Source organism: Rana temporaria, chromosome 11 (genome assembly GCF_905171775.1).
Source record: "Rana temporaria chromosome 11, aRanTem1.1, whole genome shotgun sequence".
Taxonomy (NCBI): Eukaryota; Metazoa; Chordata; class Amphibia; order Anura; family Ranidae; genus Rana; species Rana temporaria.
Window position 1 is genome coordinate 153,740,362 of NC_053499.1, and position 26,222 is coordinate 153,766,583.

The 26,222-nt window shown below is 49.8% G+C and overlaps 1 protein-coding gene across 1 annotated transcript in view; it reads left to right on the forward strand.

Moving 5' to 3' along the window:
* Positions 1–1,433: 1,433 nt before the first annotated feature.
* URI1 (URI1 prefoldin like chaperone) overlaps positions 1,434–26,222 on the forward strand; it is an 85,943-nt gene continuing 61,154 nt past the window's right edge. Inside the window, exons 1-2 of the mRNA XM_040329491.1 lie at positions 1,434–1,582; positions 25,983–26,017. Of these exons, the coding sequence (XP_040185425.1) occupies positions 1,508–1,582; positions 25,983–26,017 (110 nt within the window). The 5' untranslated portion in view covers positions 1,434–1,507. The remainder of the gene's footprint in view (positions 1,583–25,982; positions 26,018–26,222) is intronic.

The following is a 26,222-nucleotide window of genomic DNA, read 5'->3' on the forward strand; positions in this document are numbered from 1 at the left end:
GGGTGATATATGGGGTGTATAGGGTGATATATGGGGCGTGGGGTGATATATGGGGTGTGCAGGGTGTATAGGGTGATATATGGAGTGAATAGGGTGATATTTGGGATGTATAGTGTGATATATGAAGTGTGGGGTGATATATGGGGTGGGGCGATATATGGCGTGTATAGGGTGATATATGGGGTGTGGGGTGATATATGGGGTGTGCAGGGTGATATATGGGGGGTGGGGTGATATTTGGGATGTATATGTTGGTGATATATGGGGTGTGCAGGGTGTATAGGGTGATATATGGAGTGTATAGGGTGATATATGGGGTGTGGGGTGATATATGGGGTGTGCAGGGTGTATAGGGTGATATATGGAGTGAATAGGGTGATATTTGGGATGTATAGTGTGATATATGAAGTGTGGGGTGATATATGGGGTGGGGCGATATATGGCGTGTATAGGGTGATATATGGGGTGTGGGGTGATATATGGGGTGTGCAGGGTGATATATGGGGGGTGGGGTGATATTTGGGATGTATATGTTGGTGATATATGGGGTGTGCAGGGTGTATAGGGTGATATATGGAGTGTATAGGGTGATATATGGGGTGTGGGGTGATATATGGGGTGTGCAGGGTGTATATGGTGATATATAGAGTGTATAGGGAGATATATGGGGTGGGGGCAATATATGGGGTGTGGGGGTGATATATGGGGTGTATAGGGGGATATATGGGGTGTGCGGTGATATATGGGGTGTGCAGGGTGTATAGGGTGATATATGGAGTGTATAGGGTGATATATGGGGGGTGGGGGCGATATATGGGGTGGGGGCGATATGTGGGGTGTATAGAGTGATATATGAGGTGATATATGGGGTGTACAGGGTGATATATGGGGGGTGGGGTGATATTTGGGATGTATATGTTGGTGATATATGGGGTGTGCAGGGTGTATAGGGTGATATATGGAGTGTATAGGGTGATATATGGTTGGTGAGGTGATATAGGGCGATATTTGGGATGTATATGATGATATATGGGGGTGGGGTGATATATAGGGTGATATTTGGGATGTATATGTTGGTGATATATGGGGTCTGCTGGGCGTATAGGGTGATATATGAGGGATGGGGGTCATATATGGGGTGTGCAGGGTGTATAGGGTGACATATGGAGTGTATAGGGTGATATTTGGGATGTATATGATGATATATGGGGGATGGGGGTGATATATGGGGTATATGTTGGTGATATATGGGGGGTGGGGTGTACAGGGTGACCTATGACATATACAGTGACAGAGGGGCGTGGCTCACAGGAAGGGTGGCGTCCTCTGATTGGCAGCCTTGCGCTCTCCCGGGTGGGCGTGCCAGGCTGTGTACCGTTGCCAGGCAGCGTTGCTACGCAGCTGCCCCGCCCCCTGCCTCCACGTGCGTTCCTCGCTGGGTCTCGCGCGAGCATGACGTCACGGGCCTCCGTCCGGAGAGTGTGAGGAGCCCCGGGGTGGGCGGAACATGGAGCGCCCGGAGGAGGGGGGGAGGCCGTACAGCTCCAGGGAAGTGACCCGACTGCAGGAGGAGCACAACAAGGTAACCCCCGGGGGGAGGCGGGGCCAGGCTGAGCGCACAGCACGTGACAGGAGAGCCAGAGGGAGTCACAACACCGGAGGACTACAAGTCCCAGCACACAGGGCTCTCCGAGCACCACTACTCCCAGCATCCTGTGTCCCCCATACACTGAGGATTCCTACTTCCGGTATACAATTCCCAGAGTGTTGATACTCCTAATACTTGGAGTACCACAATTCCCAGCATGCAATGCCAGCAGAACCGCTAATCCCAATACCTGGAGTACCGCTAATCCCTCCCAGTACATAATACCAGAGTACCGCTACTCCCAGCATGCAACGCTCACCGTCCTCTATTCATAATACTTCCTCTTTTACCAGCATGTAACACCCAGAGTGCCGCCGTTCCCAGTACCCAGGGTGCCGCCGTACCCAGAGTGCCGCCGTTCCCAGTACCCAGAGTGCCGCCGTTACCAGAGTGCCGCCGTTCGAAGTACCAAGAGTGGCGCCGTTCCCAGTACCCAGAGTGCCGCCGTTCCCAGAGTGCCGCCGTTCGAAGTACCAAGAGTGCCGCCGTCCCCAGAGTGCCGCCGTTCGAAGTACCAAGAGTGGCGCCGTTCCCAGTACCCAGAGTACCGCTGTTCCCAGAGTGCAGCCGTTCCCAGTACCCAGAGTGCAGCCGTTCCCAGTACCCAGAGTGCAGCCGTTCCCAGAGTGCCGCCGTACCCAGTGTGCCGCCGTGCCGCCGTCCCCAGAGTGCCACCGTCCCCAGAGTGCCGCCGTCCCCAGAGTGCCGCCGTTCGAAGTACCAAGAGTGGCGCCGTTCCCAGAGTGCCGTTGTTCCCAGTACCCAGAGTGCCGCTGTACCCAGAGTGCAGCCGTTCCCAGTACCCAGAGTGCAGCCGTTCCCAGTACCCAGAGTGCAGCCGTTCCCAGTACCCAGCGTGCAGCCGTTCCCAGTACCCAGCGTGCAGCCGTTCCCAGTACCCAGCGTGCAGCCGTTCCCAGTACCCAGCGTGCCGCCGTTCCCAGTACCCAGAGTGCCGCTGTACCCAGTGTGCCGCCGTGCCGCCGTACCCAGAGTGCCGCCGTACCCAGAATGCCGCCGTACCCAGCGTGCCGCCGTTCCCAGTACCCAGAGTGCTGCTGTACCCAGAGTGCCGCCGTTCCCAGTACCCAGAGTGCCGCCGTTCCCAGAGTGCCGCCGTTCGAAGTACCAAGAGTGGCGCCGTTCCCAGTACCCAGAGTGCCGCCGTTCCCAGAGTGCCGCCGTTCGAAGTACCAAGAGTGCCGCCGTCCCCAGAGTGCCGCCGTTCGAAGTACCAAGAGTGGCGCCGTTCCCAGTACCCAGAGTACCGCTGTTCCCAGAGTGCAGCCGTTCCCAGTACCCAGAGTGCAGCCGTTCCCAGTACCCAGAGTGCAGCCGTTCCCAGAGTGCAGCCGTTCCCAGAGTGCAGCCGTTCCCAGAGTGCAGCCGTTCCCAGAGTGCAGCCGTTCCCAGAGTGCAGCCGTTCCCAGAGTGCAGCCGTTCCCAGTACCCAGAGTGCAGCCGTTCCCAGAGTGCAGCCGTTCCCAGAGTGCAGCCGTTCCCAGAGTGCAGCCGTTCCCAGAGTGCAGCCGTTCCCAGAGTGCAGCCGTTCCCAGAGTGCAGCCGTTCCCAGAGTGCCGCCGTACCCAGTGTGCCGCCGTACCCAGTGTGCCGCCGTCCCCAGAGTGCCGCCGTCCCCAGAGTGCCGCCGTCCCCAGAGTGCCGCCGTCCCCAGAGTGCCGCCGTCCCCAGAGTGCCGCCGTCCCCAGAGTGCCGCCGTCCCCAGAGTGCCGCCGTTCGAAGTACCAAGAGTGGCGCCGTTCCCAGTACCCAGAGTACCGCTGTTCCCAGAGTGCCGTTGTTCCCAGTACCCAGAGTGCCGCTGTACCCAGAGTGCAGCCGTTCCCAGTACCCAGCGTGCAGCCGTTCCCAGTACCCAGCGTGCAGCCGTTCCCAGTACCCAGCGTGCAGCCGTTCCCAGTACCCAGCGTGCAGCCGTTCCCAGTACCCAGCGTGCCGCCGTTCCCAGTACCCAGCGTGCCGCCGTTCCCAGTACCCAGAGTGCCGCTGTACCCAGTGTGCCGCCGTGCCGCCGTACCCAGAGTGCCGCCGTACCCAGAATGCCGCCGTACCCAGCGTGCCGCCGTTCCCAGTATCCAGCGTGCTGCCGTTCCCAGCGTGCCGCTGGTCCCAGTACCCAGAGTGCTGCTGTACCCAGAGTGCTGCTGTACCCAGAGTGCTGCTGTACCCAGAGTGCTGCTGTACCCAGAGTGCCGCTGTACCCAGAGTGCCCCAGTACCCAGAGTGCCGCCGTTCCCAGTATCCAGCGTGCCGCTGTTCCCAGTACCCAGCGTGCCGCTGTACCCAGAGTGCCGCCGTTCCCAGTACCCAGAGTGCCGCCGTTCCCAGTACCCAGAGTGCCGCCGTTCCCAGTACCCAGAGTGCCGCCGGTCCCAGTACCCAGAGTGCCGCCGTTCCCAGTACACAACGACTGCCATTCCCAGTACATAATAACCGGATGAAATCGAAGCACAAAGGATCCGGCACTTCTGGAGATAAAGTCTTGATAATGTTTTGATTCCAATATGACTGTGTACAGAACGGTGAAGGCAAACGCGTTTCGGCAGGAGCCTTCATTACAGCTCATGAGCAAGGCTCCCCCCGAAACGCGTTGGCCCTCACCGTTCTGTACGCGGTCATATTGGAGTCAAAACATTATCAAGACTTTATCTCCAGAAGTGCCGCCTCCTTTGTGCTTCGATTTCATCGGAACCTGTTCGGGCCGTTGAAAAGACGTTCCGATCCGGAGAACCCGGAGTGCGTGAGCCGTTTACTGAACTCCCAGAAACTACACTGATCAGAGCGATGTGCACCTTCAGCTACAAGTAATGCCCGGAGTGCCCACTATTCCTGGCATGCCATGCCCACAGTACTTCTTCTCTCTACACGGGATGGCACCATTTCTAATATTGGGAGTATCACCATTCCTGATGGGCAACACCCGGCACCCAATACTCTGTGTTCAGAGACCCACAAGCACTCCCGGCTGTCATACTGTTACATTGTATCTCTCCTGGTCTCTGATCTGTTACATTGTATCTCTCCTGGTCTCTGTTACATTGTATCTCTCCTGGTCTCTGATCTGTTACATTGTATCTCTCCTGGTCTCTGTTACATTGTATCTCTCCTGGTCTCTGTTACAATGTAACAGATCAGAGGCCAATCAGAGACCAGGAGAGAAACAATGTAACAGAGACCAGGAGAGATACAATGTAACAGATCAGAGACTAGGAGAGATACAATGTAACAGAGACTAGGAGAGATACAATGTAACAGAGACTAGGAGAGATACAATGTAACAGAGACTAGGAGAGATACAATGTAACAGAGACTAGGAGAGATACAATGTAACAGAGACTAGGAGAGATACAATGTAACAGAGACTAGGAGAGATACAATGTAACAGAGACTAGGAGAGATACAATGTAACAGAGACTAGGAGAGATACAATGTAACAGAGACTAGGAGAGATACAATGTAACAGAGACTAGGAGAGATACAATGTAACAGAGACCAGGAGAGAAACAATGTATCTCTCCTAGTCTGATCTGTTACATTGTTTCTCTCCTGGTCTCTGATCTGTTACATTGTATCTCTCCTGGTCTCTGATCTGTTACATTGTATCTCTCCTGGTCTCTGATCTGTTACATTGTATCTCTCCTGGTCTCTGATCTGTTACATTGTTTCTCTCCTGGTCTCTGATCTGTTACATTGTATCTCTCCTGGTCTCTGGTGATACATTGTAACAGATCAGAGACCAGGAGAGATACAATGTAACAGATCAGAGACCAGGAGAGATACAATGTAACACCAGAGACCAGGAGAGATACAATGTAACAGATCAGAGACCAGGGGAGATACAATGTAACCGATCAGAGACCAGGAGAGATACAATGTATCACCAGAGACCAGGAGAGATACAATGTATCTCTCCTGGTCTCTGATCTGTTACATTGTATCTCTCCTAGTCTCTGATCTGTTACATTGTTTCTCTCCTGGTCTCTGATCTGTTACATTGTATCTCTCCTGGTCTCTGGTGTTACATTGTATCTCCCCTGGTCTCTGATCTGTTACATTGTATATCTCCTGGTCTCTGATCTGTTACATTGTATCTCTCCTGGTCTCTGATCTGTTACATTGTATATCTCCTGGTCTCTGATCTGTTACATTGTTTCTCTGGTATGTCGGACTGTCAGCTCAGCTCTCACTTCCCTCTGCGGATGTTTTGCGATCGTTTCCCCTTTGCACATGGCTGTCTGTGGATGACACAGGAGGAAGATGTCAGCGGGGTTAGCGCCCCCCCCCCCGGGGGCCATCCATAATCTCGCTCTCTGTGTAATCTCTGCGGCTCAGCAGATTGGCAACAAGTAGGCTAATCGCTGCAAGAATACCTGGGTCAGATTAGAGGAGGGGGAGGGGATCCGGGAACGATCTGAAAACACGAAGCCGGCTTCACATACCGACTCCGCCGATCGTTCTCACCGCCGTGTGACATCACACTGGTGTCTGGTATGGATCAAGTGATGTCATCATAAATACGCTTTAAAGCTGAACTCCGCCCATACCAATGTTTTATTCCCCAATAGCCATAAAGGATATAAAGTCGCTCTGTGTGTGTGCGCCAGATATTACCTTGTGAAAGTAGCAGTGACATCATCACTGTGCGCTACGTAGTCATGCTCAAAAGTTTGCACACCCTGGCAGAAGTTGAGACATTTTGCCATTGATATCGAATAGGACTGATCTTGCGTTTATTTAACCCCTTCCTGCCCGGCCTATGGCAGAATGACGGCCGCAGCTGGGGTCCGTTATCCCGATTGGGCGTCATGTGACATCCAGCAGGATAAGCCGCCCGCGTGCGCCCTCCGGGGGCCCGCAGCCGGTGCGTTGGTCCGACACATCTCCGATCTAGGTAATGAGAGCCTATGAGGTAGGCGCTTTACCACGTGATCAACTGTGTCCAATCACAGCCTATCACATGGTAACCAGGAAGTGCTGTTTATCGGCTTTCCTCCATTCCCGCTGACAAGTCGTGGGTAGAGGAGAGCCAATCGGCGACTCTCCTGATTGGGGGGAGGGGTCTGCGCTGATAATGAGTTTCTTGGCTTGGTATCGAGAGATCCCAACATTTTACACTTATCAATAAATGATTGAACATTAGTGACTGACATATTCAATGCTTTGGATATCTTTTTATATCCTTTTTCTATCTTAAATAGGAAGTAAACCCTCTAAAGCATATCTTAAAAAAAAACAAAAAACTGGAAGACAAAGGCATAATGAGCTAGTATGCATAGCATACTAGCTCATTATGAATGACTTACCCGAGATCGTTGCCCCTGAAGCGACTCTCGTTCCTCACCTCCGCCGCCGCCATTGATACCCGAGTTTCTTCCCGGTATCGCGGCTCCGGCGCTGTGATTGGCTGCAGCCGCCATTACGTCACTCCCGTGCATGCGTGCGGGAGCCGTCAGTGACGGCACGATTACCCTTACTAACGGCACGCTCAGTGCGCCTGCGCCATGCAGGTTTAGGAGATTTCTCACACCTACAGGTAGAGCTGGGCGATTTTTTTTTTCCACCAAAAAAAAATCTGCTTTTTTTTTTTTTTTTTAATAAAAAACTTGATTTACTATTCGAATCAAGTTTTTTTTTTTTTTTTGATAGACACCGCACCGGTCCTGAAGGCGCTGCGGGCAGGAGTTTTTAGGTGAGGCTGCATAACAGGCTCCTCTAATGCCCATGAGTATCACAGGCTCCTCCCATGCCCATGAGTATCGCAGGCTGCTCCCATGCCCATGCGTATCACAGGCTGCTCCCATGAGTATCGCAGGCTGCTCCCATGAGTATCGCAGGCTGCTCCCATGAGTATCGCAGGCTGCTCCCATGAGTATCGCAGGCTGCTCCCATGAGTATCGCAGGCTGCTCCCATGCCCATGAGTATCGCAGGCTGCTCCCATGCCCATGAGTATCGCAGGCTGCTCCCATGCCCATGAGTGTCGCAGGCTGCTCCCATGCCCATGAGTGTCGCAGGCTGCTCCCCATGCCCATGAGTGTCGCAGGCTGCTCCCCATGCCCATGAGTATCGCAGGCTGCTCCCATGCCCATGAGTATCGCAGGCTGCTCCCATGCCCATGAGTGTCGCAGGCTGCTCCCATGCCCATGAGTGTCGCAGGCTGCTCCCATGCCCATGAGTGTCGCAGGCTGCTCCCATGCCCATGAGTGTCGCAGGCTGCTCCCATGCCCATGAGTGTCGCAGGCTGCTCCCATGCCCATGAGTGTCGCAGGCTGCTCCCCATGCCCATGAGTGTCACAGGCTGCTCCCCATGCCCATGAGTATCGCAGGCTGCTCCCGTGCCCATGAGTATCGCAGGCTGCTCCCCGTGCCCATGAGTATCGCAGGCTGCTCCCCATGCCCATGAGTGTCGCAGGCTGCTCCCCATGCCCGTGAGTATCGCAGGCTGCTCCCATGAGTATCACAGGCTGCTCCCATGCCCATGAGTATCGCAGGCTGCTCCCATGCCCATGAGTATCACAGGCTTTGCTCAATACTTTGGTGAAGCTCCTTTGGCACCAATTACGTCCTCCATCTTTCTGAGTATGATGCTACAAGCTCGGCACTCCTATTTTTGGGCAGTTTCTCTCCATTCTTTTTTGCAGGACCTCTCAAGCTCCATCAGGTTGGATGGGGAGTGTCGGTGCACAGCCATCTTGAGATCTGTCCAGAGATGTTCAAGTCTGGGCTCTGATTGGGCCACTCAAGGACAGTCACAGCGTTGTCCCGTAGCCACTCCTTTGTTATCTTGGCTGTGTGATTAGGGTCGTTGTCCTGTGACATGTTGGGTATCATTTTACTCGGCGTAACATTATCTTTCACAATATAAAAAAAAAAATTGGGTTAACTTTACTCCTTGTCTTATTTATTTTTTTTTTTATTAAAAAAAGTGCGCTTGTAAGACCGCTGCACAAATACCGTGTGACAAAAAGTATTGCAACGGCCGCCATTTTATTCTCTAGGGCGTTAGAAAAAAAAGGATAATGTTTGGGGGTTCTAAGTAATTTTCTAGCAAAAAAAATTGTTTTTGACTTGTAAACAGAGTCTGAAAAAGAGGTTCGGTCCTTAAGTGGTTAAGTCGTATTTGTATAACTTTTTGCTTCTTCACCAGAAAGGTGGGGATGGGGTGGGAGGTATGAATGGCAGGATGTGTCGTCTTTCTTCTCCAACAGCGTAAAGGTAATTTTATTTTTTCCCCCTAAATATCTTTCTTTCCCTTAGTGCAGTCCTCCTTCACTTACCTCATCCTTCCATTTTGCTTTTTAATGTCCTTATTTCTTCTGAGAAATCCTCACTTCCTGTTCTGTCTGTAACTCCACACAGTAATGTGAGGCTTTCTCCCTGGTGTGGAGTGTCGCGCTCACCCCCTCCCTTGGACTACTGGAGAGTCAGGACGCTCTCTACGTTGCAGATAGAGAAAGGAGCTGTGTGTTAGTGGGCGTCCTGACTCTCCTGTAGTCCAAGGGAGGGGGCGAACGCGACACTCCACACCAGGGAGAAAGCCTTGCATTACTGTGTGGAGTTACAGACAGAAGAACAGGAAGTGAGGATTTCTCAGAAGAAATAAGGACATTAAAAAGCAAAATGGAAGGATGAGGTAAGTGAAGGAGGACGGCACTAAGGTAAAGGAAGATATTTAGGGAAAAAAAATTGTACCTTTACAGCCCCTTTAATAATGTTTCTGTACCGAAAAAAAATCGCTGATCGCCGCCATTACTAGTAAAAAAAAAAAATGATTAAAAATGCCATAAAACTATCCCCTATTTTGTAAACGCTATAACTTTTGAGCAAACCAATCAATAAACGCTTATTGCGATTTTATATTTTTACAAAAAATAGGTAGAAGAATATGTATCGGCCTAAACTGAGGAATTTTTTTTTATATATATATATTTTTGGGGGATATTTACTATGGTAAAAAGTAAAAAATATAATTTTTTTTTCCAAATCGTCGCTCTATTTTTGTTTATAGCGCAAAAACTAAAAACCGCAGAGGTGATCAAATACCACCAAAAGAAAGCTCTATTTGTGGGAATAAAAGGACGCCAATTTTGTTTGGGAGCTACGTCGCACGAGCGCGCAATTGTCAGTTAAAGCGACGCAGCGCCGAATCGCAAAAAAGTGCTCTGGTCTTTGACCAGCAATATGGTCCGGGGCTGAAGTGGTTAAAACGGAGAAAAACACATTTTGTGTATTTTTTTTTTTACATTTTAGCACAATCCTTTTGTATTTTTTTTTTTTTTTTTCCTGTCGGAGGTATAGGCGTATTTTATTTCTTTTTTCCTGATACACGGCGCAGCCAGGTTCTATTTCCAGAGAAACATATTGAAGCGACAGTTTAATTATTCCTCTCCCACCATCGGTGTATCAGCCAGGAGATAAAATTAATTCACAGATTAGATTTAGACATGACTTGAGAAATGCTAATACATCATTACCGGAACGCGTTTTATTTCCTGCGCAAATGAAAACACGTTTTCGAAAGAAGACCAGAAAAACGTCGCTAAACGAGACGCCCGATTGCCAGACAAAAGCCGATCCTTCCACGCTTTCAAGGGCTCATTTTACACTCGCAGGCGAAGGTGGTAAGAATGCAAAGTTGCGTCACATTTTTACCACTCCCCCTTGTAATCACATGGCAGCCGCTGCAAGAATAAAACCCATCTTTGGTATTTGGAAATGGACCTATGGAGCTGCACCACAACTGCAATGGTGTGAGCTTTCAGGGGTTAAAACGGGGGCATCATCTTGCTTCCTCGCCACCTGCAATGTATTCGGTTGCGGCGTGGAGGTGCTGGCTTTTAGGGGTTAAAATAGATGAGGAGGAGGAGACATAATGCAGGGCTCGACAAATCCCGGGCGCCAGGTCGCCACGGCGACTAGAAATGGTGTCCTGGCGACTTGGCTTTTTTTTTGTGAGCTGGCGCCATCTGGTGGTGAGCCGTTGGTATTACAAGTTAAGCATTACAAGTTAAACAGCAATTCTAATGTAATTTTTCACTGCCATCTTCTTCCCTCTAATTAGAACCCCCAAACATTATATATATATATATATTTTTTATTCTAACACCCTTGAGAATAAAATGGCGATCGTTGCAATACTTTCTGTCACGCCGTATTTGCGCAGTGGTCTTACAAGCGCACTTTCTTGGGAAAAAATTACACTTTTTTAAATAAAAAAATAAGACAACAGTAAAGTCATACCCATTTTTTTTAATATTATGAAAGATAATGTTACGCCGAGTAAATTCATACCCAACATGTCACAAGCCGCCCTGCCTTGGTCACACTGTATATAGGGACGTAGCCGCCCTGCCTTGGTCACACTGTATATAGGGACGTAGCCGCCCTTTCTTGGTCACACTGTATATAGGGACGTAGCCGCCCTTTCTTGGTCACACTGTATATAGGGACGTAGTCGCCCTGCCTTGGTCACACTGTATATAGGGACGTAGTCGCCCTGCCTTGGTCACACTGTATATAGGGACGTAGTCGCCCTGCCTTGGTCACACTGTATATAGGGACGTAGCCGCCCTTTCTTGGTCACACTGTATATAGGGACGTAGCCGCCCTGCCTTGGTCACACTGTATATAGGGATGTAGCCGCCCTGCCTTGGTCACACTGTATATAGGGACGTAGTCGCCCTGCCTTGGTCACACTGTATATAGGGACGTAGCCGCCCTTTCTTGGTCACACTGTATATAGGGACGTAGCCGCCCTGCCTTGGTCACACTGTATATAGGGATGTAGCCGCCCTGCCTTGGTCACACTGTATATAGGGACGTAGTCGCCCTGCCTTGGTCACACTGTATATAGGGACGTAGTCACCCTGCCTTGGTCACACTGTATATAGGGACGTAGCCGCCCTTTCTTGGTCACACTGTATATAGGGACGTAGCCGCCCTTTCTTGGTCACACTGTATATAGGGACGTAGCCACCCTTTCTTGGTCACACTGTATATAGGGACGTAGCCGCCCTTTCTTGGTCACACTGTATATAGGGACGTAGCCGCCCTTTCTTGGTCACACTGTATATAGGGACGTAGCCACCCTTTCTTGGTCACACTGTATATAGGAACGTAGCCGCCCTTTCTTGGTCACACTGTATATAGGGACGTAGCCGCCCTTTCTTGGTCACACTGTATATAGGGACGTAGCCGCCCTGTCTTGGTCACACTGTATATAGGGACGTAGCCGCCCTGCCTTGGTCACACTGTATATAGGGACGTAGCCACCCTTTCTTGGTCACACTGTATATAGGAACGTAGCCGCCCTTTCTTGGTCACACTGTATATAGGGACGTAGCCGCCCTTTCTTGGTCACACTGTATATAGGGACGTAGCCGCCCTGTCTTGGTCACACTGTATATAGGGACGTAGCCGCCCTGCCTTGGTCACACTGTATATAGGGACGTAGCCACCCTTTCTTGGTCACACTGTATATAGGGACGTAGCCGCCCTTTCTTGGTCACACTGTATATAGGGACGTAGCCGCCCTGCCTTGGTCACACTGTATATAGGGACGTAGCCGCCCTGCCTTGGTCACACTGTATATAGGGACGTAGCCGCCCTTTCTTGGTCACACTGTATATAGGGACGTAGCCGCCCTGCCTTGGTCACACTGTATATAGGGACGTAGCCGCCCTGCCTTGGTCACACTGTATATAGGGACGTAGCCACCCTGCCTTGGTCACACTGTATATAGGGACGTAGCCGCCCTGCCTTGGTCACACTGTATATAGGGACGTAGCCGCCCTGCCTTGGTCACACTGTATATAGGGACGTAGCCGCCCTTTCTTGCTCACTCCTGAGATGGATTTGTAGTGTACATGACCACAACTTGTGTGCATTGCTCCTTCCAAACTAACAAACATGAGGGGGAAAAGGAGAGATTCAGGAGCTTCCAGCCGATGTTATTAGGAGGCAGAAAAACGCAGTAAGAGACGATTTCAATGAGAAGTAGATGACGGGGGTTATGAAGATGTGGATGGATTCTTTTTGGAGATCGGCTCCTTGCTGCAGCCTCTCACCTTTTGTGACTTGATATAAAGTTATAATGTTGCCGTCTCATCACTGGAGGGGGAGGAGACTGAGGAAACGCTTTCTCTTGCCTGCAGCAGACTGATGACATCATCTCGGGATAGGCAAAGTAACAGAACTGGAGCTCTTTTTAATGGTAAAAGTTGGAACTTAATGATACTGGACCAGATTCACAAAGAGTTACGCCGGCGTATATCAGCAGATACTCCGACGTAACTAGTAAGTGTATTCTCAAACTGAGATACACTTAAACATGCCTAAGATACGACGGCCTGCGCCGTCGTATCTTAGGGTGCAATATTTACGCTGGCCGCTAGGTGGCGCTTCCATTGCGGTCGGCGTAGAATATGCAAATGAGTCGTTACGCCGATTCACGAACGTACGCTTGCCCGTCGCAGTAAATTTACGCCGTTTCCGTAAGAGATATACGCGGCGTAAAGATAAACATGCCCCCTAGGTGGCGTATCCAATGTTAAGTATGGCCGTCGTTCCCGCGTCGCAATTTGAAAATTTTACGTCGTTTGCGTAAGTCGTCCGTGAATGTCGCTGGACGGCATTTACGTTGAAACCAATGACGTCCTTGCAACGTCTTTTACCGCAATGCACGTCGGGAAATTTTAGGGACGGTGCATGCGCAGTACGTTCGCCCCCTACCCGCATCATTTGAATTAGGCGGGCTTGCGCCGGAGGATTTACGTTACGCCGCCGCAACTTTACAGGCAAGTGCTTTGTGAATCAAGCACTTGCCCGTAAAACTTGCGGCGGCGTAACGTAAATGCGATACGTTACACCGTCGCAGATCTGCGTGAATCTGCCTCACTGTTGCTGTTTTCCATGAGGAGGCGGGATCTAATAATAATTGTAATGTTACTAAAGTCAGACTTATCTTTTTTTTGTGTCCTTTTATTATTGAGGAAGAATGTTGATGAAGTGTTGTTTGTTGTTTAGTCACTTTCTGTTTCTGTTGGAAAGTTTTGATGTTTTCACTTCCTGCGCTCAGAATATTGAATGTCGGATTTTTACCGGTGTGACCCCGGAGGTATTACATCACTATTTCCCCTCCCCCTCCTCTCCCCTGTACAGACCGGAATTTGCCCTTGACTTTGCTCTGGGAATAGCAGCTTGCATCATTTGTTACAAGACATTTACATCAGTCAGATGACACTTGGTGCTGTTTGTTTGCTCTAGTGCCATCTAGAGGATATTTATCAGAACTGCCAGTGAACCGTGTCTGGCTTCTATAGGCCAGAGGACTCCCGACCCCCGCCTGTGTGTGTGTGCATACTCCATGTACATGGGCCAGACAGACCTTGTGCTTGGCGTGTTTATTTACTGTTTTGTTTTGTGTAGAGTGATGTCATGAACTGGTTTTATGGTTTTCTGTTCCACTTCTTGGAAGAGGATTGGTCAGAAGACGTGCCGGATATACAACAGTAAAAGGAAAACCGGACTGACTGATATTTAGCTTGATAAAGCCCTGAATAAACAATTGGCATGTGTGTTATTTATATATATATATATATATATATATATATATATATATATATATATATATATATATATATATATATATATATATATATATAATTTTTTTTTTTTTTTTTTTTTTATTATTCTCATTGGGTGTCGACCAATTATCAGGGTCCAATATTCAATTTTTTTCAAAGCATCGGTATCATCCAGGAACGTACCGATATTTATATTGTAAAGCGCTGCACAAACTGTCAGGGCTCCTGTATTATTATTTTAATAATAATAATATTGCTTCAAGTTGTTGTTTTTTTAATACTTTTAAGTGTAGAGGAGGGATTTGGGGTCTTGTAGATCCCCGATCCCTACATAAAGAGTACCTGTCACTTAAGGTCTTTGGGAACCCTAGATACAATTTTATTATTGGTGGTCAGAGGGCAGAAGGTCCCCTGCGTTGGTGGTCAGAGGGCAGAAGGTCCCCTGCGTTGGTGGTCAGAGGGTCCCCTGCATTGGTGGCCAGAGGAAAGAATGTCCCCCCCCCCATGTTGGTGGCCAGAGGGCAGAAGATCCCCCCCCCCCCTCCTATGTCAGTTTAGGGGAGGGATTTGGAGTCTTGTAGATCCCCGATCCCTACATAAAGAGTACCTGTCACTTAAGGTCTTTGGGAACCCTAGATAAAATTGAATTATTGGTGGTCAGAGGGTCCCCTGCGTTGGTGGCCAGAGGAAAGAATGTCCCCACCCCCCCCCATGTCGGTGGCCAGAGGGCAGAATATCCCCCCCCCCTATTTGGTGGCCAGAGGGCAGAAGATCCCCCCCCCCCCTGTGTCGGCGGCCAGAGGGCAGAAGATCCCTCCCCCCCCCTATGTCGGTGGCCAGATGGCAGAAGATCCCTCCCCCCCCTATGTCGGTGGCCAGATGGCAGAAGATCCCCCCCCCCCCCCCTATGTCGGTGGCCAGAGGGCAGAAGATCCCCCCCCCCCTCCCCTATGTCGGTGGTCAGAGGACAGAAGATCCCCCCCCCTCCCCTATGTCGGTGGTCAGAGGACAGAAGATCCCCCCCCCTCCCCTATGTCGGTGGTCAGAGGACAGAAGATCCCCCCCCCCTCCCCTATGTCGGTGGCCAGAGGGCAGAAGATCCCCCCCTCCCCTATGTCGGTGGTCAGAGGACAGAAGATCCCCCCCCCCCCCCCCGTGTCAGCGGCCAGAGGGCAGAAGATCCCCCCCCCCTCCCCTACATCGGTGGCCAGAGGGCAGAAGATCCCCCCCCCCTTACGTCGGTAGCCAGAGGGTCCCCTACATCGGTAGCAGCCAATCGGATCATCTTTCATCAGTTTAGTTTTAGATGAATCCTGATTGGTGGGTACAAGTTAAATGCCCTTTTTGCGCGATGCTCTTTATTTTTTATTAAATTAAGGCCGGAGTTTTAGAATGCTCTTGAGAGCCGGCAGCCAAAGACCTGTCTAGCGCCGGCATGATAAATAGCGGCGACTCGAACGCCATCGCGGCGACCGCTTTTCATTAAAACAGCCGGGGCCCCCGAAGATTCAATCTGTGTTTTTACTTTTGCGTCGGTGCGGCTCGCGTAGAGAACATATGAAGCGATGGCATTGGCCCTATCTGTCAAAAAAAAAGTATGCTTCATTTGCATATTCGCTAATTAAAGTAGCTTCTTGGAAACATTAAGTAAAATATCTTCTGTAACCTTTATCACCGCCGTTAATGGATATAGTCTAGCATATCTCATAGACGGCCCTTTAAATAATGTAAATGATTATGAATATGTAACTAGTTAATATGCAGCGGTGAAAAGGATTATCATGTTGAGGTTAATGAATGTGCTGCTCTCGCCTCCGCCGGCGGCACGCATGAGCGGGCTAACGTTTATTACCGTGTGCATGTGCCATGTATGCATGTGTTCATGGAAGAATGGCGCGTGATGTCTGTGCCGAGCCGCTAAGCTGCCCATCTAATCTTCACGCACAGATTTATTTCCAAGGGCGTTCAAGAGACCCTGTCATGAGATAAAGAAGGTTCCTCTGTATGTTCTAATTTATCTGTTCTCCACCGCCGGCAACGCCGACCTTCAATGCCGTCCAAGGTTCCCGGAGGATCCTCTTCATCCGACACTTCCGGGAGTGTCGGATTCCAAAAAGGGGTAAAAAAATGAGGCACAGAACACAAACTTTCTTTGAGCCTGATCACTTGGGTTTGGGAGCTCTTCACCAAAACAGAGGGGGCCTCCTGGTCAAGCCAAGGTCAACCAGACTGAGGAATCCAGTTGAACCAATGAGAGTGCCAAGTGTCTTTAAAGTGGAACTTCACCGAAAAAGAGGAAGTTCTTTTGTTCTGCCCCTCCCCCCCCATCCTAGTTTTAATAGGTGTCCACCTAGGCCAGGGGTCTCCAAACGTTCTATCCAAAGGGCCAGTTGACTTGGCCAGAGGGAGTAGAAAGTGGCCTGGTGTGAGTGGGAGTAAACCGTGTCCCCTCTTTGGTTTTAGAGGGAGGATTTATGTCCCATCATTGGGTGTCAGTGGGAAGAATAGTGACCCACCATTAGTGTCTGTGGGAGGAATAGTGTCCCATCATTGGTGTCTGTGGGAGGAATAGTGACCCATCATTGGTGTCAGTGCGAGGAATAGTGACCCATCATTGGTGTCAGTGGGAGGAATAGTGTCCCATCATTGCTGTCTGTGGGAGGAATAGTGTCCCATCATTGGTGTTTGTGGGAGGAATAGTGTCCCATCATTGGTGTCTGTGGGATGAATAGTGTCCCATCATTGGTGTCTGTGGGATGAATAGTGACCCATCATTGGTGTCAGTGGGAGGAATAGTGTCCCATCATTGGTGTCTGTGGGATGAATAGTGACCCATCATTGGTGTCTGTGGGATGAATAGTGACCCATCATTGGTGTCTGTGGGATGAATAGTGACCCATCATTGGTGTCTGTGGGATGAATAGTGACCCATCATTGGTGTCTGTGGGATGAATAGTGACCCATCATTGGTGTCTGTGGGATGAATAGTGACCCATCATTGGTGTCAGTGGAAGAAATAGTGTCCCATCATTTATATCAGTGGGAGGAACTTTGCCGAAAGGGACAGATAAAATCAAGCTAAGGGCCGCAGTTTAAAGACCACTGATCTTGGCTATCCAAATGGGTGTCCACCCCCCTCCCCCGCCGCATCTTGGCACATGTCAGAGGTCCTAAAAGGTGGCGCGACCATTCAGAAAACGCAATAGGAAGCCACACTGAGCTACAGCTGGCTTCCCACACTAAAGATGTCGGCACTGAGGACCTGAAAACCGGTGAAGAACCGACCCGGGTGAGGACGGCGCTGGATTGTTGGATGCCTGATAGCGTGTTTATTGCTGCCACAAGGGATGTTTACATTCCTTGTGACAGCAATAAAGGTGATCAAAAATGTTTTATTAAATCAACAGTTTAAAAATGGGGGAAAAATAAATAAATAAAAGTAATAATAAGAAAATTGCACGTGTCGGTCCCACGCGCTTACAAACAGCAATTGTAGCACACATGTGAGGTATCACCGGGAACGGCAGATCATGGGTAGTAATTTTATATACGTCACTTGGACGAAACATATCTCAGGGTCTGATGAGGAAGCCGCAGCTATTCATTGCGGACGACTGCAGCATTCCCATCAGACCCCGAGACCAGACCGGTGTACTGCGGCTTGGGTGGGAAAAATTTAGATATGGGGGGGGTGCCCGATTTTTAGTCTTGCCTAGGGCGTTTCCTACAGAACGCTCCCACAAAAATAGACGCCTCGCTTATCAATCGGCTGGCTTGGAGTGATAGATTAATTCTGCGTCCGGCGCAGGTGATCGTTTCCAGCCTTTTCCTTTTCAAGGTTGTGTTCACATCTCCCCTTCCCGGAGTGGAGTAGAGCCATGTTTCACCAGGGGGGGCGACTACTAATTGGGCTGACGTTGCGGCCTCGCCCCTCCCGGGGAGACTCCTGGCATTATTTAATCGCTCGCCTCGCGTAAGCGGCTGAGTGTTTGTTTAGCCGGGGAAGCATTGTGTACCTTTTTGGATGCAAGTACAAATGTGTCGGCAGATGTTGTGCCAGGCGCCCGTAAATCTCTCTGCATCTGACGTGAAATGGGCACCGGAGCGTCGTTTTCCGCCGGAGTCAAATGGCAGCTTTAAAGATCAATGCAAATTTATGGCCTGCGCGTGGCGCTGCATCCTTGTGTCACATATGGAGCGTTCCCCCCAGCAACTCACTTCATTCTTCTTTTTTTTTTTTTTTTTTTTACTAACAGGGTGTAAAGTTTGCTGTCCTTAAAGCCGAACTGAAGCTGAAAGACAAAAAGCAAAGGGCCAGATTCTCGTAGATCGGCGTATCTTTGTGCGGGCGTAACGTATCCTATTTACGTTACGCCTCCGCAACTTTTACAGGCAAGTGCCGTATTCTCAAAAGAAAGTTGCGGCGGCGTAGCGTAAATAGGCCGGCGTAAGCCCGCCTAATTCAAATTGTGAAGAGGTGGGCGTGGGTTATGTAAAATAACCATGACCCGACGTGATTGACGTTTTTCACGAACGGCGCATGCGCTGTCCGTGGAAATCTCCCAGTGTGCATTGCTCCTAATACGCCGCAAGGATGTATTGGTTTTGACGTGAACGTAAATTACGTCCAGCCCTATTCACGGACGAGTTACGCAAACAACGTAAAATTTTCAAATTTCGTCGCGGGAACGACGGCCATACTTAACATTGGTACGCCGCACTTACGCCGCCATATAGCAGGGGTAACTGTACGCCGGGAAAAGCCTAACGTAAACGGCGTATCTGTACTGCGTCGGCCGGGCGTACGTTCGTGAATTCGCGTATCTAGCTGATTTACATATTTTGACGCGTAAATCATCGTACACGCCCCTAGCGGCCAGCGTAAATATGCAGTTGCGATCCGACGGCGTAAGAGACTTACGCCGGTCGGATCTAATAGAAATCTATGCGTAACTGATTCTAAGATTTGGGCGCATAGATACGACCGCTCAGACTCAGAGATACGACGGCGTATCTGGAGATACGCCGTCGTATCGCTTTTGAGAATCTGGCCCAAAATGTTTATATAGGAGCTGCTTTAGTTGCCAAAGGATTTGTATTTATGACCATCCAGTCCTGAGATTTGCACATCTCTGCCACACAGCACAGCCCTGATTTTTAATCTGCTGCAGCTAAAGTAAACTTTGGGCAAAACCTTTTTTTTTTCTTTCCATCTTTGGATCGGGAAAAGGAAAGTTATAACCCCTGTCAGTTTTTTTTTTTTGCCATATGTGTCCCATTGGGGAGATTTCCCTTCACTTCCTGTCCCTTAGCCAAGACAGGAAGTAAGAGATAATCGTTGAAAATTAAGGGAATTCCTTGGGTCCCCAGGTCACTGGTTGGTTTTACTGATGGGCACTGTTGGGGCTGCACTGGGCAGGTCTCCCCAGTGAGGAAATTGGACACCGCTAATCACTTGGGTAAAGAGCATTGTCATTGGCTCTTTACCGAGATTGGTGATGCGCCGATCGTCGTACACCACCGATCGTCCCATGCTGCGTGCCCCCACAGGCTTGCAATCGTGGCAAGAGTGGGATGACGTTGTATGACGTCGTCCCAGAACGAGAGAGCCACCTTGTGTCTGTCATTTCCATAGACTGCAGGCTAAATGAACATTATTGAGATGCTACTGTCGGCCACGGGGATTACTTCGTACTGTGGCTTGTCATGCGGTGGGACTGCACTGGAATAGCCGCCCAATACAGTACTTCCGCAGGAGCTACCTGCGTCCTAGCAACTAGCAAGTATACTAGGTGGGAGGAGCTGCCTGTGTTTTAGTAACCAAGTAAACTAGTTGGCAGGGGCTGCCTTCATCCTAGCAATCAAGGATACTAGGTGGCAGGGGATTCCTTCATCCTAGCAATCAAGGATACTAGGTGGCAGGGGATTCCTTCATCCTAACAATCAGGGATGCTAGGTGGCAGGGACTTGCCTGTGTCTTAGAAACCATAGATACTAAGTGGGATGAGCTGCTTTCGTCCTAGTAATCAAGGATTCTGGGTGGCAGGTGCTGCCTGTGTCCTAGCAACCATAGATACTAAGTGGGAGGAGCTGCCTTCTTCATAGTAATCAAGGATACTTGGTGGCAGGAGCTGCCTGCATCCTAGCAACCAAGGATACTAAATGGCAGGGGCTGCTTGAGTCCTAGCAAACAAGGATACTGGATGGCAGGGGCTGCCTGAGTCCTAGCAATCAAGGATACTGGATGGCAGGGGCTGCCTGAGTCGTAAGTGGGAGGAGCTGCCTTCGTCCTAGTAATCAAGATACTTGGTGGCAGGAGCTGCCTGCATCCTAGCCGCCAAAGATACTTGGTGGCAGGAGCTGCCGGCATCCTAGCAATCAAGGATACTAGGTGGCAGGGGCTGCCTGAGTCCTAGCAATCAAGGATACTAGGTGGCAGGGGCTGCCTGAGTCCTAGCAATCAAGGATACTAGGTGGCAGGGGCTGCCTGAGTCCTAGCAATCAAGGATACTAGGTGGCAGGGGCTGCCTGAGTCCTAGCAATCAAGGATACTAGGTGGCAGGGGCTGCCTGAGTCCTAGCAATCAAGCATACTAGGTGGCAGGTCTGCCTGTGTCCTATCAACAGCTGCCTTCAGACTAGTAATCAAGGATACTGCGTGGTAGGAGCTGCCTGCATCCTAGCAACCAATGATACTGGGTGGCAGGAGCTTCCTGTGTCCTAGCAACCAAGCATATTAGGTGGCATGGGCTGCCTGTGTCCCAGTAACCAATAGTTACACCATGTGAAGGAGCCTTATAAGTCCTCTTTAGCCCTGTATCTCTTTAGGTTTGTATCTTGGGGTAGGAGGTTAGGTTGGGAGAGTTAGGATTGTTAGGGTGGTGATGGTACCTAGAGGAAGTGATGCAAGTGATGCCCCTTAGTTGTAGCACTGCTGTAACTTGTCTCCTGAGTACTTTTTTTGCGTTGCCTTTCGGCTCACGGCGAGTTAAACTAAACCCACCCGGGCCGCCCCCGTCGTACGTCTGCAGCGCGCGATCCCATTTCACTTTGCAGCAAATATTATGTTCATTTGTTTGGAAGTGTTTATCTGAAATGTCCTCTGTAAAGAGATAATTAGGCCGTATGTCACTCTAATAGGTCGGCTGTTGTTAATATTTATGGAATTCCCTTTTATTTTTGTTTTTTAATAACAGAGTTAACCTTTTATGATGTTTTACTTCAGCTGCCCTTATTTACTAGATCATAAAAAATACATTATCCGCGTTCTGCAAGTATTGCCAGCAAGTATGGCTGCACTTTCCCCGCCATCATCTCCCGTCTTAACAAAACTTCTCATTTTTATGAACTGCGTTTTTTTTAAAGGCGAACTCCAAGGCCAAAGGAATAAAACCCAAGTGTTTTTTATGTTGTGCCGCGTAGAGCGAACCGGAATTCATTTTCTACAGAAGAGATCATAGGAAGCGGGGTGCAGGAAAGGTGGGTTAGGTCAGGGGGAGGGGGAAAAAAGATGATGCACTTTGTTTTAATGCACTTCTCCTTTACTCTCCAGGCAAGTGCTATGGGTGCTTTGTGTACTCCATGTTTCATTACAGAAAAGAACCAAGGGCCAGATTCACAAAAGAGATACGACGGCGTATCTCCTGATACGCCGTCGTATCTCTGAGATACGATTGTCGTATCTATGCGCCTGATTCATAGAATCAGGTTACGCATAGATGGCCCTAAGATCCGACAGGTGTAACTGTGTTACACCGTCGGATCTTAGGCTGCAATTCTAGGCCGGCCGCTAGGTGGCGATTCCATTGCGGTCGGCGTAGAATATGCAAATGACTAGTTACGCCGATTCACGAACGTACGCTTTGCCCGTCGATCTAAATTTACGTTACGTTTTCGTTTCCATAGAGATGCGTCGCGTAAAACTAAGGGTGCCCTCTAGGTGGTGTAACCCATGTTAAGTATGGCCGTCGTTCCCGCGTCGAAATTTTTAATTTCACGTCGTTTGTGTAAGTCGTCCGTGAATGGCGCTGGACGCCATTTACGTTAACATCGAAACCAATGACGTCATTGCGACGTCATTTAGTGTAATGCACGTCGGGTAATTTTACGGACGGAGCATGCGCAGTACGTTCGCCGCGGGAACGCGCCTAATTTAAATGGTGCCCGCCCCATTTTAATTAGGCTGGCTTGCGCCGAGCGGATTTATGCTATGCCGCCGCAAGTTTACAGGTAAGTGCTTTGTGAAACGGGCACTTACGCTGTAAACTTGCGGCGGTGTAACGTAAATGGGATACGTTACGCCACCGCAGCGTAACGTAGTTCTATGTGAATCTGGCCCAAAGAAACAAAGTATATGATGAATAAAACAAATTGAATACAATAACCGTTTATAGTTTAAATGTGTAAGGTTTAGTTTACACTACTGCAGTAGCGGCTGGTGCTCAAGATTTTTTTTTGGGGGGGGGGGCGCAAAAAAACCCTGAAAAAACGCCCCCATCAATTGCAGCCACTGTGCCCATCAAACGCAGCCACTGTGCCCATCAAACGCAGCCACTGTGCCCATCAAACGCAGCCACTGTGCCCATCAAACGCAGCCACTGTGCCCATCAAACGCAGCCACTGTGCCCATCAAACGCAGCCTCTGTGCCCCATCAGATGCAGCCACTGTGCCCCTCAAACGCAGCCACTGTGCCCCATCAGACGCAGCCACTGTGCCCCATCAGACGCTTCCACTGTGCCCCATCAGACGCTTCCACTGTGCCCCATCAGACGCTTCCACTGTGCCCCATCAGACGCTTCCACTGTGCCCCATCAGACGCTTCCTCTGTGCCCCATCAGACGCTTCCACTGTGCCCCATCAGACGCTTCCACTGTGCCCCATCAGACGCTTCCACTGTGCCCCATCAGACGCTTCCACTGTGCCCCATCAGACGCTTCCACTGTGCCCCATCAGACGCTGCCACTGTGCCCCATCAGACGCTTCCACTGTGCCCCATCAGACGCTTCCACTGTGCCCCATCAGACGCTTCCACTGTGCCCCATCAGACGCTTCCACTGTGCCCCATCAGACGCTTCCACTGTGCCCCATCAGACGCTTCCACTGTGCCCCATCAGACGCAGCCACTGTGCCCCATCAGACGCAGCCACTGTGCCCCATCAGACGCAGCCACTGTGCCCCATCAGACGCAGCCACTGTGCCCCATCAGACGCAGCCACTGTGCCCCATCAGACGCAGCCACTGTGCCCCATCAGACGCTTCCACTGTGCCCCATCAGACGCTGCCACTGTGCCCATCAATTGCCTCTACTGTGCCCATCAAACGCAGTTACTGTGCTAAAAACACAGCCACTGTAACCATCAATTGCCGCTACTGTGCCCCATCAGATGCTGCCCGGCACTTACCTGTCTCGCAGCGGCGGTCTCCTGCACGTCCTCCATGTCTTATTCCGTCCTCTCTCAGTTGTCCAATCACAGCGCCTGACGTTTCAGCCAATCAGGTGACCGGTAACAGACCCGGCAACCTGATTGGCTGAGAGGTGGTTCGGTTCAGAGGAATTCCTTCGCTTTGCTAACACACAGCGGGCGCCCAGCATGGCGCCCGCTGTTCATTTTTTGAACCTGCTGACTTTTAATAAACAGACACTCACCTGTCCCACAGTCCATCGATGCGGGCGCTCGAAGTCTCGCTTCTATCCCTGGCGCCGGCATCACTAGTGTGGGCACCTGCTTGTGACAGCTTGCGGGTGCGCACTGCGCGAGTTGCACTGCGTGCCTTGAATGGCCAGGCAATCTTCTGGGACATGTGACGTGTCCCAGAAGACTGCAGGGAGGGAGGGGGAGAGGAGAACTTCCGCGCCCCCCCCCCAAAACAAAAATGACAAATGTGGCACGTCAGGGGGTGAGGAGTCCTTACAGCGGAACTTGCACTTTTGGGCGGAGCTCCGCTTTAAGTAACAGTGAAAAGATAGCGTTGTAGTTTTCCTTCGCAGTCCGTGGGGCTCGTACTTCTTGTGTTTCGGCATCGCTGACATTTAGAGTTCAGGCGAGTGTCAGGAGGAAGTGCAAAAGCCGTGTAAAGGAATAATGTCAGGTTGGGAAAACGGTGTCGCTAAAACAAAGGTGACGCCGACTTAAGCAAATGCTAACGGAACGGGAAAAGGAAAAGTTTTACAAGTGAGGAGCGGTCAGGATATCGGAAGTAGTTTTGGGCTGAGTTTACATCAATGCGGTGTGGGAAACGCAGCGAGTCCTGTGTGTTTGCAGCACCGCATTGAAATTACATATAGGTAGATTCAGGTACGTTGGCGTAACTTTGCAGCGGCGTAGCTTAAGGAATTTAAGCTACGCCGCTGTAAGTTAGCGAGGCAAATACATGATTCACAATGTACTTGCCTGATAAGTTACGTCGGCGTAGCCTAAATCGGCGGGCGCAAGGGCGCCTAATTCAAATGTGTTTGAGGGGGGCGTGTTTTATGTTAATGGCGCTTGACCTCACGTTTTTTACGTTTTTTTATACTGCGCCGGGCGCCTACATTTCCCAGTGTGCATTGCATTCTACGCCGAACGGGCCTATTGATTTTGACGTGGACGTAAACGACGTAAATCCCGATTCACGGACGACTTACGCAAACGACGTAAAAAAAAATCGACGCGGGAACGGCGGCCGTACTTGACATTACTATTCCAACTAGGGCCTAGCTCTAACTTTACGCGGCCTATCTCTTACGTAAACGGCGTAAAAGAACTGCGTCGGCCTGGCGTACGTTCGAGAATAGGCGTATCTCCTCATTTACATATTCTACGCCGACCGCAATGGAAGCGCCACCTAGCGGCCATCCAAAATATTGCAATCTAAGATAGAACGGCGCAAGCCGTCGTATCTTAGATATGTTTAAGCGTATCTCTGTTTGAGCATTCACTTAAACATAAGTCGGCGTAGATTCTGAGTTAGGTCGGCTTATCTACTGATAAGCCGGCCTAACTCTTACTGAATCTACCTAATAGTGTTTATATGAACCGCGGGGGGGGGGGGGTGTCAATGTTAGGTTAACGACACCCCAAAGTGTGAACACCCATCCGATCCGATTCCAGTGTATATGCTAGATTATTATTATTTTACATATATGTGTGTGTGTGTGTGTGTGTGTGTGTGTATATGTATGTATGTATGTATGTATGTATGTATGTATATATATATATATATACAGGGCTTTTTTTCAGGGGGAACTTGGGGGAACTCAGTTCCACCACCTCTGGCTCAGACCCTTTGGTGCCTGCTCACCACAATCACTTGTAAACACAGAAGTCTGGTTTCTGTGTTTACAAGTCACAGCTCTGCACTCTGTGTGTAACCCCCTGAACTCTGCACTGTGTATGTAATGCAATCCTGGTATTTAATGCCCCTTTAAGACCCTCCTACTGTTTGTGAAATCTGAACGGGGTCGTGGTTGAGTTCCTGCACCTATTTTCGGAGAAAAAAAGCTCTGTATATATATATATATATATATGTATATATATGTGTGTGTGTGTGTATATATATATATATATATATATATATATATATAATTTAATTTTTATTTATTTTTATTTATTTTTTTGCTTATTTATTTTTTTTCTCACGAAAGTGGATTTATCCTTTAAACTTCCTCTAAACATGCATCTGATTGGTCGCCATGGTCTTGTAGTGATTGTCTCACAAACCCCTATCTGCTTTTTGTTTTTTTTTATGACAGGTTGTCAGCGGCTGCCAAGAAAAGATTCAGCACTGGTAAGTGTGAAGTATTGATTATTAACATTTCTATTGTTTTGCCCCTCCAATGGGGGTGTGCCGGCACTGCTAGGGTTATCTGCTTGTTTATTTTTACTTTCCTGGTTCCATCACCCCCCCGCAGGCTCCCTCCCTTGCTCTGGTAACAATCCCCGCCACACTACCTATCATTCGACTTGCACCACATAACGGGTCAGGGGAAAGT